At 41.1% G+C, this 14,298-nt stretch overlaps 1 protein-coding gene across 2 annotated transcripts in view; it reads right to left on the reverse strand.

Moving 5' to 3' along the window:
* The window catches only part of IGSF11 (immunoglobulin superfamily member 11), a 131,029-nt gene extending 117,280 nt beyond the window's left edge, over positions 1-13,749 (reverse strand). For both annotated transcript variants that reach the window (XM_065942574.1, XM_065942573.1), the window contains exon 1: positions 13,378-13,749. In XM_065942574.1, coding sequence (XP_065798646.1) covers positions 13,378-13,429 — 52 coding nt within the window. In that variant the 5' untranslated portion in view covers positions 13,430-13,749. The remainder of the gene's footprint in view (positions 1-13,377) is intronic.
* Between the last annotated feature and the right edge of the window lie 549 nt (positions 13,750-14,298).

The raw sequence follows: 14,298 nt of genomic DNA on the forward strand, positions 1-14,298 counted from the left end.
GCCTGGTGGGCCACAGTCCATGAGGTCACAAAGAATTGGACACAACTCAGCGACTAAATAACCACAAATGCCTGGCTTAGACCAAGAGCAGTCATTATGTGATAAAAGCAGAGAAAGGTCCTAAAAATCAAGTTAAAGGACCAGGATACAGTGATTATGGTAAAACGTTTTTTCATAAGTCTGTTCACAACTAACCCTCTCCTGGCACATACAATACCTATCTATGCTACAAAGGATTTAAGAAAATAAAGATGTATGTACATAGCCTGAGCTAAAGTGAACAGAAGCTAATTTTAAAATATAATTTTTATATTTGAAACCACTTTTTATAATCTTTCTACAACAGATGAGATGGTTTTATTTCCTAGAATAGGTATCACCAAAAAGTTTTATTAAATTAATAGGGGGAGAGGGCAAGGTAAGTCAAATAACTATTTTAGGAAAAGCTTTATAAATATGTTAACACCAGTCATATGCTTTCTCCAGCTTATCTTATTGCCGATATTCTCAATACTTGAAAACCAAGTTAAAGAACCATGAAGACACAGAGCTGGAAAAGAAGAGATCACCTAACCACCTAATCCCTCATTTTGCAAAAGCAAGCAGGCCTGGAGAACTAGCAGTTTGATGGGTCCCAGGTCACACCTCCACTGATAACCCTGGTTAGGACTCTTGCTTCCTGACTCAAACTGGGGCTTAGCAATTCTTATGACTAACTGCCACTAACCAAGCATTTTCATTTCCTACTTGCCAGGCACTATGCTACACAGTTTAGAGATGTGTCATTTCACTTAATTGAGTACTTCTCAACACACTGAGAAGGTTATTTCTACTTTACAAGATAATCAAGCCCAAGCTCAGGACATCAATAACATTCCCAAAGTCATAGAACAAATAAATGACAAGTCAAGAATTCAAATCTGAGCTGACTCTACAAACCCATAAACTTTTACGTGATGCTATTTTATGTGATGCTAAACATGTACAACCAAAAAATTTCACTTTGGGCAACCTAGACAATAAAAATTTCAACACAAATTTATAGGTTATGTGTCCAAAGATGTCTGCTACAAAGTTAATATAAAAAATTAGAAACAACATAAATATCTAATAATGGAGAAACAGTTAAATAAATTATACATGCTGTGAAATACCAAATGATCACTAAGGATAATGTAATAGATGTGGTAAAATACCCATATTAAATTGTTATGGTTTAAAAATAAGTTACAGAAGAGTATTTATGGCATTATTTAAAAAAAAAATACATACACATGCAGGCTTTGTTTGTGGTTCAAGAAAGGGCTGGAACAATGCACAGTAAAAGCAGAGAATTCAGTGGGTGGAGGTGGGTTTGAGTCAATTCTTAAACATTTCTGCAATGTTTGAATTTTTACAGCTAAGATATGCCACTTTTACAATTTAAAAAATTATACAAAAATAAAGAATTTTACACTATAGTATTTATTTTTTAAAATGCATACAAACTCCATTTAATGCCATCCCCCATAACATAGAATAATTATGCAGTTATTTGTGCCTAAAACTTTAAAAAAAAAAAAAAGACTAACATCTCATTACACTATACCAGCATTTCAAGACTAGTCAATAGACCCATGGGGGTCTCCAAGATCCTGTCAGAAGGTCCAAGAGGTAAAAGCTTTTTTCTTAATACTGGTAAAGTACTTTCTGCCTTCTTGCCCAAGTTGACATTTGCACTTATGGTGCAGAAGCAGTGGTGGGTGAAACTACTGGCACCTTGGCATAAGTCAAGGCACTGTCACGAAACCGTGGGAGAAGGCTGCAGTCATCACCATCACGCACTCACGGTTAAAAAAAGAAATCCAGTTTTTTTAAATGTCTTTGTGAAGCAACAACAGCAGTTTCATTGCATCCTGACCTTTTCTAGTATTCTGTGTGACAGAATGGGCAGCATGAAATAGGAATCCCATATGCAGCTATACAGTCAAGTGGGGTCCTAAGGAGAAGCGCTGGGCCAGCAGTTAGAGTTCAAGGCTAACTCAACCATCCCCTTTCCCTTGGATTAGCCCTTGTACTTGAAAGAACAACTCACAGACTAATCAGTCAGACTTAGGAAGCTGGATGACATTTTCTCAAAACCAAACAAAGCAAGACTCTCATTTTGAGGGAAGTAACCAACAACTATCTGTTGCCAATGATAAAGTTGTAATAAATATTAAAATTTTGGAAAGCTTGTATCTGCCACTGTGAACTTTAACAGTTTCCCAACACTAAAAGGCTGTGCTGATGAGGTCAATGTCGGTATTAAATGTGATTATCTTTTTATGTTTTATAAAATGCAATACATGTCAACATCTGCAAGATCTGCATCGGTGAACCAACATTTTTCAAACAATCAATGAATAATGCTACCAAAAAAACACGCATGAGTATATGATCCATTTAAAGTGCAGTGTTTAAAATCTATTAAAGTGAACTTTAATATAACGGAGTAAAAAACGTTTACTGATATGGTTTCAGAATCTTCACTGCAACCAGTCTTTAAGATGTATGTGTGCTCAGTTGCTAAGTCGTTTCTGACTCTTTTCAACCCCATGGACTGTAGCCCATCAGGCTTCTCTGTCCATGGAATTTTCCAGGCAAGAATACTGGAGTGGGTTGCCATTTCCTCTTCCAAGAGATCTTCTCGACTCAGGGATGAAACCCTCTTGTGTCTCCTGCATTGGCATGTGGGTTCTTTACCAGTGAGCCACCCGGGAAGCCCAATCTTTTAGATACTACCACTTAAAGTATTTTGGTGGAATATCAAAGAATAAACAAAATTATCTGAAAATGTTATCAACATACTCCTTCCTTTTCCAAATACATAGTTGTAAGAGGCCAGATATTCTTCATGTCGTTCAACCAAACCAAAACATCATAATAAATTGAATACAAAAGCAGATAGGAGAATCTAGCTGTCTTCCAGTGAGCCTGACATTTAAGAGATTTCTAAAAATGTAAAACAATGCCACTCTTCTTGGTAATATTTTTTGGCTTGAGAAAAACCCACATGTGTCACAGAAATGTATTATGTCAACATATAATGAATATATTACTGTTATTTTTAATTGATTAATACATATTTTTTAATTTTCTCACTTTTGGCTTCTAATATAGTAAATTTGTGGGCTTCCTGGGTGGTGCTAGTGGTAAATAAGCCTGCCAATGCAGGAGACACAAGAGATGTGTCTTTCCTGGGTTGGGAAGATCCCTGAGTAGGAAATGGCAACCCACTCCAGTATTCTTGCCTGGAGAATTCCATGGACAGAGGAGCCTGGCGGGCTACAGTCCACGGGGGTCACAAAGAGACAGACACCTCTGAGCAACTAAGCACAGCACATGGTAAATATCGACAGACATAACCCACATAAACAAAGCACTCCTGGCACTTAATAATCTTTAAGGTCCCAATAATCCTTAACACCAAAAAGTCTGAGAATCTTTGTAGTGTACTGTTAACATATTTTTCATGTGTTCTTCCTACTGTCTTAAGTCTTGGCCAACAAGTACAAGTACAGCAATCTGTATTTACACACGGACAATACACAAAAGTTAACTGTACTACAAACTTTCTTAACCAATGAAAACATCAAATGCTAACCAGCCTGATTTGAATATGTTCTGCAACAAGTGATGTTCACTACACTTCAGACTTTTCCTTTGCCACGAATTTTGTGTTCTGGCAAACGATCTTGACCAATGATGACTGACAGAAGTTGTATAGCTGACAGTGATGTGCCTGGTCCAAAGAAACAAAGATTAGTGTAATGATACTTAAAACTGTTGATACTTAAATTTAAATGATGATAACATCAAGGCATTTGCAAGCACATTGCTGAGGATGCAGTTATGATTAGAAAACAGCTTTGGACATTTTGAGAGATATAAACATCACTGCAGACTGAAAGGATGGTCCCTAAGGAATGAATCACAGCAGGAAGAAACTGTGGCTTAAAGTACATAGACTTCAGGGAAGGAAAGGGAATGAAAGGGGAGGACAACTAGCAAGCCCCACCAGGAGGAGGTTATAATGCCTCCCATGTGAGGCTGACTGAGCTAATGCTCCTAATTCCTAAAAAAACTTTTCTAGTACTGGATGCACGTGGGAAAGGGGAGAGAGGGCTTAGACCATGCCATGTGCATGCTCATTGCTCAGTCATGTCTGACTCTCTGAGACCCCCATGGACTGTAGCCCACCATGCTCCTCTGTCCATAGGATTTTCCAGGCAAAAATACTTAAGTGGGTTGCCATTTCCTCCTCCAGGGAATCCTCCCCGCCAAAGGATCAAACACACCTCTCCCAAGTTGGCAGCCAGATTCTTTACCACTGCGCCACCTGGGAAGCTTAGACCATATGAGATGTTAATTAATTATCTCTATTCTTGGGATATTAGTTCCAACATACAGGCCTTCAGGACTAAGAACACCAGCTACATGAATGGGAAACTTCGAGGTTCTAAACGGATTCCCAAAAGTCCAACATCACTCTTCAGTACATGGAGCAAAATGTTTAGAAATTCTTTAGGGGAAAAAAATTCTTGAGATAGACAACTTCAAAGTTTTAGGATTAAAGAGAAGCTAAGAAGCAATTTTAAAAGGTATATAAGTACAGCATTTCTACATAAACTTGTAAAGTCACAGAATTTGAAAAGACTGTGAAAATAGAACGCTTTCACCTCTGTTTCACAAAACACATAGCAAGGTTTAAGGATCAGCTAAAGCTGACAATCAAATCAAATCCCTGAGGAAAATTTTAAAGAAATTATTTTTCTTTAACAGAAAAAAAAGCATGTTTTTCAGGCAATCCAAGCACAGGGAAGTACCATCTGCTTTAGTAACCACTCATTCATTCAGTCACAATTATTTACTGAGCACTTACTCTATGCTAGGCATGGTACTGTCTTTTAGGGAAAATGTATATACACACATACACACACACACACAATTATATGATAAAGTTAACCTCATGGAACAAGGGGAAACTGTAGAACCAGGTCCACAATCTCATACACACCCACCAATTCTAGCTTTTAAGGTGATTTCTGGGTCTGCCTGGTTGGCTACAGGGGTTTTATTTGTTGATATCAATCCTGGAATAGGTAAAACAGAATAACTGGAAGCAACTACAATATCCAATAGCTAGATATACTTACTTAAGAAGAATCTGATGCTACTAACAGAACATAACATTCTCCAAAATGGAAGGAGAAGATGGGAAGGAAAGAGAGAAAAGAAACAACATTAATGAGAAAACAAATGTGAACATGTCTTAAGCTTCCACTGATGTGATCTTCAATAGACTTTGGTGAAATTTTAAATTTCTTTTCATTTAAAAAACTTCAGATTAACGAGTCTTCTAATAAATCACAGCAAGATCCTCAATGATCCACTTCCTAGAGTAACGTAAATAACAAAAATAAACAAATGAGACTTAATTAAACTTAAAAGCTTTTGCACAATGAAGAAAACTATAGGCAAGGTGAAAAGACAACCCTCAGAATGGAAGAAAGTAATAGCAAATGAAAGAACTGTCAAAATTAATCTCCAAAAATATACAAGCAGCTCATGCAGCTCAATACCAGAAAAACAAACGACCCAATCAAAAAGTGGGCAGAAGACCTAAACAGACATTTCTCCAATAAAGACCTATAGATGGCTAATAAACACATGAAAAGATGCTCAACATTGTTCATTATTAGAGAAATGCAAATCAAAACAACAATCAGGTATCATCTCATTCAGAATGGCCATCATCAAAAAGTCTACAAACAATAAACATTGGAGAGGGCGTGGAAAAAAGGAAACCCTCTTATACTGTTGGTAGGAATGCAAACTGGTACAACCACTATGGAGAACAATAGGGAGATTCCTTTAAAAACTAGGAATAAAAGTACCATACAGTCCAACAACCCCATACTGGGCATACACGCTAAGGAAACCATAATTGAAAAAGACACATGTACCCCAATATTCACTGCAGCACTGTTTATAATAGCTAGGACATGGAAGTAACCTAGATGTCCAAGAGCAGATGAATGGATAAGAAAGTTGTGATACATATACACAACAGAATATTACTCACCTAAAAAAAGGAAAGCATTTGAGTCAGTTCTAATGAGGTGGATGAATCTAGACCCTCTTATACAGAGTGAAGTAAGTCAGAAAGAGAAAGACAAATATCATATAATAACACATATATATGGAATTGAGAAAGATAATACCAACAATCCTCTATGAAGGGCAACAAAGGAGACAGACATAGAGAACAGACTTTATGTCTTTCAGTGGGAGAAGGAGAGGGTGGGATGACTTGAGAGGACAGCACTGAAACATATCCATTACCATAGGTGAAACAGATAGCCACTGCGAGTCTGATATATGACGCTGGGAACCCAAAGCAGGTGCTCTGTAACAACCTGGAGGGATGGGGTGGGGAGGGAAGTGAGAGGGGGATTCAGGAGAGAGAGGACACGTGTACCCCTACGGCCGATTCATGCTGACGTATGGCAGAGGCCATCACAATACTGTAAAGTAACTACCCGCTAATTAAAATAAAAAACTAAATTAAAAAAAAAAAAAAGAATGGCCCAGAAGTGGCGCCATTACATTAGAGTTACATTCAGAATGTCAGACTGCATTATTACATAGTTGTGATCCACCATGAAAAAAATTTTGAATTTCCCACAAACCTACTTTAACCATCATCCCAACTCTAAACCCTGACCCACTATTTTCCTTTCCCTCCCCCCCCCCCCACTTTCTTTCTTAGCCACTAATGTTAACCTAGTGAAGGACAGGGAAGCCTAGCATGCTGCAGTCCACGGGGTCGCAAAGAGTCAGACATGACTTAGCTACTGAAAAACAACAGCAACATTAACCTAATTCTCTGAAGATTCTCCCAAAGAACTTTCTGTGATACAAGAGTTTCCTGAACTCAGCACTTCTGAGACCTCAACTTCCTCACAGGCAATGCTCTTCTAAATAAGTGTGCATCTAATCTGTCAGTTTGTTACTCCTCTTAAGATGAAAATGCTAAATGAAGAGAAACCAGTAAGTAGACTACTTCAAAGAATGTTTTATTGAATAGACTTCTTGTTCACACTGGTAAATTGCATTAGTTTAATCTTGTTCTACAAAAACAAAAAATTAATGATATTTATGAAAACATGATCTCCCTATAACACATCACTGAGGCAGAACCACACCATACAGCATTCTACATAGTAACTAATAATGATAACAATGAACTGATATCAGATCAATGACTGAGTCTCTGATTTATGAAATTAGGAAACAGATTTTTCTTTCTTTGACTTCACATTTCTGCAATTTTAAAACCATCACCGATGCAAATTACTACTACAGTCCTTGTTACGTGGTAGGAAACCAGGCACAGAGGAAATCAATTACCCAAACAGTAATGGGAAGAAATCCTTCCAGTTTAGTAAGATCAGCTTAACTAATAAGTAAACTAATTAACTTCCCACTTTTAAGACCAAAATCAGCTCAAATCAGATGGTATGTTGAATACCACCCAAGAACTGACAACCTCTCTTAAACTAGCTTCTCTCCAAGTACAATCAAGGGAGGATTTCAGAGCCTCCAGATGTTCTGAAGCTGCTCTCAAAACACAGAGTTAGATGTGTAAGTGCCAGAGAGTCCTCATCGAACAAGGGACGAGGAAACTGAGGGGACTGTCTTCACCTGAGGTCATCAGACTACCAGAAAGTCAGCAATCCTTCCTCAAACTGCCTGAAATATAAACTGATACACAGGTGTAGATAACAGATCAGAATCCCTTTTCTAAATGAACCAGTTACAGGTGAGAATTTTAGGGGAACGCCACAATTTTCCCAATTTTCACTTCCAGAATGGTGTTTTGTGTAACTCAGAACAACTAAAGAAACTTGTGCATCAGCACACCGCCTGGTGTGACACTAAATCACATGGCGTAAGCTTGAAGATTCAGATGAGGCTTTCATTATAAATGCTTCCACTGTCAAAGTGTGAAAACACATTTGAAAATGTGCCACATATTGGCCACATACTGGGCGGGGAGGGGGGGGTCTTTACCCACTGCATCACTACCTTGGGTCTAACAACAGTTCTAAGCATCACATTTTTGAAGCACTTGCTGATTTAATATGTAAACTGCTTCCTGAGTAGTCCATGTTGAATACTGAACTTAATTTCTCTAAAATTTTCACCCAGTGGCTGTCACCTTTCATGTAGGTCAAACTACAAATTTTTACTAAAAAGTGAATCCTTCCAAAAAGTTCCATAAGTAAAGTTAAAGCTAGGCAATGGAAGTTCACAGTAAATGTTTCATAATGCTAACACTCAGGCTCATAATTCTTCTCATTTTCATTTCATGTTGTCTTTTACATATTTTCTCCAGATTCTGGAAGCTTACCTGCTATTTTAAGGAACCACAAGTAATACAAAAAACACTTTATGTACCACAGCTTCCTTATCCATTCGTCTGCTGATGGGCATCTAGGTTTCTTCCATGTCCTGGCTATTATAAACAGTGCTGTGATGAACAATGGGGAGCACGTGTCTCTTTCAGATCTGGCTTCCTCGGTGTGTATGCCCAGGAGTGGGATTGCTGGGTCACATGGCAGTTCTATTTCCAGTTTTTTAAGAAATCTCCACACTGTTCTCCATATCAGCTCTACTAGTTTGCATTCCCACCAACAGTGTAATAGGGTTCCCTTTTCTCCACACCCTTTCCAGCATTTATTGCTTGTAGAATTTTGGATAGCAGCCATCCTGACTGGCATGTAATGGTACCTCATTGTGGTTTTGAGCTGCATTTCTCTGATAATGAGTGAAGTTGAGCATCTTTTCATGTGTTAGCCATCTGTATGTCTTCTTTGGAATATTACTCAGCCGTTAAAAAGAATTCATTTGAATCAGTTCTAATGAGATGGATGAAACTGGAGCCCATTATACAGAGTGAAGTAAGCCAGAAAGATAAAGAACATTACAGCATACTAACACATATATGGAATTTAGAAAGATGGTAATGATAACCCTATATGCAAAACAGAAAAAGAGACACAGATGTACAGAACAGACTTTTGGACTCTGTGGGAGAAGGCGAGGGTGGGATGTTTCGAGAGAACAGCATCAAAACATGTATATTGTCTATGGTGAAACAGATCACCAGCCCAGGTTGGATGCATGAGACAAGTGCTCGGGCCTGGTGCACTGGGAAGACCCAGAGGAATCAGGTGGAGAGGGAGGTGGGAGGGGGGATCGGGATGGGGAATACATGTAAATCCATGGCTGATTCATGTCAATGTATGACAAAATCCACTACAATATTGTAAAGAATTAGCCTCCAACTAATAAAAATAAATGAAAAAAAAAAAAAAAACCACTTTAGATATACCTAACCCACTGGTACTCTTTTCCTAATTTGGAAACAGTCTGTTGTTTCATGTCCAGTTCTAACTGTTGCTTCTTGACCTGCAAACAGATTTCTCAGGAGGCAGGTCAGGAGATCTGGTTCCAAATTGGGAAAGGAGTACGTCAAGGTTGTATATTATCACTCTGCTTATTTAACTTATATGAAGAGTACATAATGAGAAATGCTGGACTGGATGAAGCACAAGATGGAATCGAGATTGCTGGGAGAAATATCAATAACCTCAGATATGCAGATGACACCACACTTAACAGCAGAAAGAGAAGAACTAAAGAGCCTCTTGATGAAAGTGAAAGAGGAGTGTGAAAAAGTTGTCTTAAAACTCAACGTTCAGAAAACTAAGATCATGGCATCTGGTCCCATCAGTTCAGTTCAGTCGCTCAGTCGTGTCCGACTCTTTGTGACCTTGTGGACCGCAGCACGCCAGGCCTCCCTGTCCATCACCAACTCCTGGAGTTTACCCAAACTCATGTCCATTGAGTCGGTGATGCCATCCAACCATCTCATCCTCTGTCATCCCCTTCTTCTCCTGCCCTCAATCTTTCCCAGCATCAGGGTCTTTTCAAATAAGTCAGCTCTTTGCATCAGGTGGCCAAAGTATTAGAGTTTCAGCTTCAACATCAGTCCTTCCAATGAACATTCAGGACTGATCTCATTTAGGATGGACTGGTTGGATCTCCTTGCAGTCCAAGGGACTCTCAAGAGTCTTCTCCAACACCACAGTTCAAAAGCATCAATTTTTTGGCGCTCAGCTTTCTTTACAGTTCAACTCTCACATCCATACATGACTACTGGAAAAACCATAGCCTTGATGGTCGCATCACTTCATGGCAAACAGATAGGGAAACAGTGGAAACAGTGACTGACTTTATGTTGGGGGGCTCCTAAATCACTGCAGATGGTGACTGCAGCCATGAAATTAAAAGACGCTTGTTCCCTGGAAGAAAAGTTATGACCAACCTAGACAGCAGATTAAAAAGCAGAGACATTATTTTGCCAACAAAGGTCCATTTAGTCAAAGCTATGGTTTTTCCAGAAGTCATGTATGGATGTGAGAGCTGGTCTATAAAGACAGCTGAGTCCCGAAGAATTGATGCTTTTGAACCGTGGAGCTGGAGAAGACTCTTGAGAGTCCCTTGGACTGCAAGGAGATCCAACCAGACCATCCTAAAGGAGATCAGTCCTAAATATTCATTTGAAGGACTGATGCTGAAGCTGAAACTCCAATACTTTGGCCACCTGATGAGAAGAGCTGACTTAGCTGAAAAGCCCCTGATACTGGGAAAGATTGAGGGCAGGAGGAGAAGGGGACAACAGAGCATGGGATGGCTGGAGGGCATCCGGGAGTTGGTGATAGACAGAGAGGTCTGGTGTGCTGCAGTCGCAAAGAGTCGGACATGACTGAGCAACTGAACTGAACTAAACCCACTTTTAGAACATAACAGAAGTTAACTTTTCAATTTAAATTGCCTTTGAAGTTACTCCACAGAGAATGAAATAAAAAAAAAAAATTTCTTGACCATCATTTTCTTTCCAAAATGTAAAAGACTATTTCTACCTTTATTCTCCCATTGTAGTGGCCACTGCCATCATGGTTATTTATCTGGCATCCATTTCCCTTTTGCCCTTCTGTAATGGAGCCAACTTTGTTGCACCTGAAATCCACCTTTCCCCCTCCTTCCACACTGTAAATTCTCAGAATGGGCCCTAGTCCATCCATGCCAACGCTGCCATTGCCTGGCTCAGGAATTTAATATGCAGTCAGGACCTGGTACTCTCCTGGAGACGGTTATGCTGGGCACTCAGCAGCTGTTCATCCTCATCCCCACCCCCTCTTAAGCAAACAGTATCAGTGTCGTGTCCATGGCCCACTGAATAAAACCTAAACTCAGCAGTCAACATTCTCTATCATCCTTTTACTACCTTTTTAGCCCTTCCTGCTTTGCATACATATCTCCTGCTCCAGCAGCAATAGCCTGGCCTTTCCAGAATATGTCCAGGCACTTTCTACTTCGTATCCTACAGCCAGGCTGTTTCTTTGGCTTAGAAAACCAAACACTCCCATCTCAGCCAATTCAAACCCTACTCAAAGTCCAGATCAAAAGTAAACTTTTCCATGAAGTCTCCCTTGATATCACCACCAACAACAACAAATGGCACTCATATATTCCTTGTATCATAACTCACTTGTGCATGCTTGCAGCTTGTCTGAAAACTGCAAACTCCTTACAGGAGGTGGACAAGGTATTTTTTACAGGTGGAGAAACTCGTGCATCTTTGTCTCCCAACACTATCCTGCCCCACCCAAGTGCCCAGAGTGGAGGCTCAGTAAACACTCGTTGAAAAAATGAACAGTTTTTTGAGGCACACAAGTACCTCTACAAAATAGATTATCACAAAGGCTGAAATGTCCTTGGAAGTCTTTAAAAACATCCCAGTATGTTTAGGAATAGATCTGCTGAAGGAAAAAAAACACATCAGATGACCTTGTAAGGCTGATTCTGCAAATTTCACCAACTCTTTTAAAAAGTACTGCCTAATAATTCAAAACTCAACCATACACAAACGCTATTTACAAGAAGAGGGTGGCATTTATTGTAACAGATGAAGGCTAACAACATATTTTTTACCAAAATAGTCAGCTGTTCTCACAGTAATATTTAAAACAGTTTCAGTTATGTCCGAGGGATTATTTAAAAGTTCACTTACTCTATCTCATTTCACGCTAAAAGAAAGTTGGACAGAAAAAATATTGGCCTTCTCAAAGTAGTGACCAGACAAAGTTAATTGGCAAGTACATATTTATATAAAGCACATACAAATGTCACTTTGTACATCATCACCAAATATATACCTACTAAGGTCCTGAAAAGTTATCTATAATTTTGAACATTTCCTTCTCTTGCTCCTATGGAAAAGATATGCAGTTTTGTATTTCTCCCTGCCCTTAAACTGAATCTGTACAAATTTAAGTCAACTAAAATTAAGTTACTTCAAGATCTATGGGTACATTAATAGTTCAAATAAGGTTATAAAATTATGGGGAACATACCAGTATCTTCAAAAAGAAACAGTATTAACCACAAAACTCCATAAACCAGTTATCCTGCTTTTTAAATAAAAGCCTTCAGAATAAATCTCAGTAAATCTCAACAATGAATTAAAAGGAACAGAAAACTTGATTCCACAGGACAGGAAACACACACACACCAAAAAAAGTCACTTGTATAAAATGAAAACAGGGTCTCAACACGACAGCTAGTCTTAGAACGTAAAATTTAAGAAGATTAAGTAGAAATCAAAATTTAAATGTATATTTTTAGAAGACAGTTAACAAGAAAATTAAACATGTTTATTTCTTTTGTTCTAATATGGCTATGTTCTATGTATTTTTGTAAATCGATTTAATTCCTTGGGGAAGAAGCTCAACCATTAAAAAATAAATTGTTTTCAAATCTCGTGTACGTACTGTACAGTTTTTTTGTGTGTGTTTTTTAATAGAGATCACATTTTCAGTCATAACCGGCACATGCTCTTTAACGATTTGGTGAAAACTGCAACTTAAAGTGTTCCAATTATTTTAAAAACATTTCCAATGTTCCTGCAGCCGCCTGGTAACGGAAACGATTCTAAAACCCGTTTCTCCCTGGACCCAGAAAGTAAGGGAGTTCGTTATCTAGAGGGGGCAAAGACGCGGTCACGGTCGGAGTCGGGTTCAGGACCAGCGGTAGCCGGGCGGGGGGCGCAGTCACCTCTCGGATCCTAACACCTGAGCCGTGCGGGGCCTCGCCGACACTCACGAATATGGCCCCCGAGAAAGTTGGGTTCCCAAGACCCGCCCCGGCGAGACAGCCTTCCCCCCCGGCCCGCCGGCCCCGCCTGGCCCCACCAGGAGGGGAGAGGATGGGAGGGCCACTCACCGTGCAGAGAGAAGAGCAGCAAAGGCGCCAGAGGGGAGCCGCGACAAGTCATCCCGGGGCCGCGGGGAGCGCGCCCGCCGCCCGCCCGGCTCCTCGTCGCGGCAGCCGAGGCGCGGGCCGGGCCCTCGACGCTCTTGGGGCAGCCCGGACCTCACAGACTAGCCTCCTGGCCGCAGTCCGCCCGGCGGGGCTGGGACGGTGGGACCTGCAGACCAGGCGCTCCCGCGCCGCCCGGCTTCACAGAGGCTGAGCTGCGCGCAGGTGCGTCCCGGGCTCGCCGGCCTCGCCCCGCGGCGCCACGGCCACCTCGCACTGCCCCAGGACCCGCCGGCCCCTCGCGCCGCCTGGGGACAGCCACTCCCCCCAACTCTCGCCCGGCTACTCGGGCGGCAGCCCGGCTGCGGCTCGGCTCCGCGCCGCCCACTCGCCCCTCTCGGTCTCCCGGGCAACCGCGGCTCCAGCGCGACGCCTGGCGGCCCACCCGCGGAGCGGGCGCGGCGCGCAGCTGGCGCGGCTGTGGCCACCTGTGAGCTGAAACGCCCGCTCCCCGCACGCCTCCGCGAGCGCCGGGGACCGAAGGCGGGCGTCCTCCTCGCAGGCAGCCAGCGCCCCTCTCCTCCCCGGATCCACTCCGCGGACCCGTGGTGACAGTCCTGAGCCCCAGAGAGCTCCACGAGGCACTTCACCACCGCCTGCGTCCCAACCTCCAAGATTCTTTTCACGTTTGTTTCGCCCTTTCACTTTCTCCCGGTCCTTTCTTTTGTAGCCTAAATAGTCCAAAAAAACCTGACCCTGGCAAAGTTGAGTTGATGAAGTTTGTCCTATATCTTTTATTTTTCTAACTACCCCTTTTCTTTCTTCAAAGGAGCATAGGGGCAGTACCATGGAAGACTTAGGTCAACTTAACAGTATGTAAAAATT

The sequence above is a fragment of the Muntiacus reevesi genome, chromosome 8, assembly GCF_963930625.1.
Source record: "Muntiacus reevesi chromosome 8, mMunRee1.1, whole genome shotgun sequence".
NCBI classification, from domain to species: Eukaryota; Metazoa; Chordata; class Mammalia; order Artiodactyla; family Cervidae; genus Muntiacus; species Muntiacus reevesi.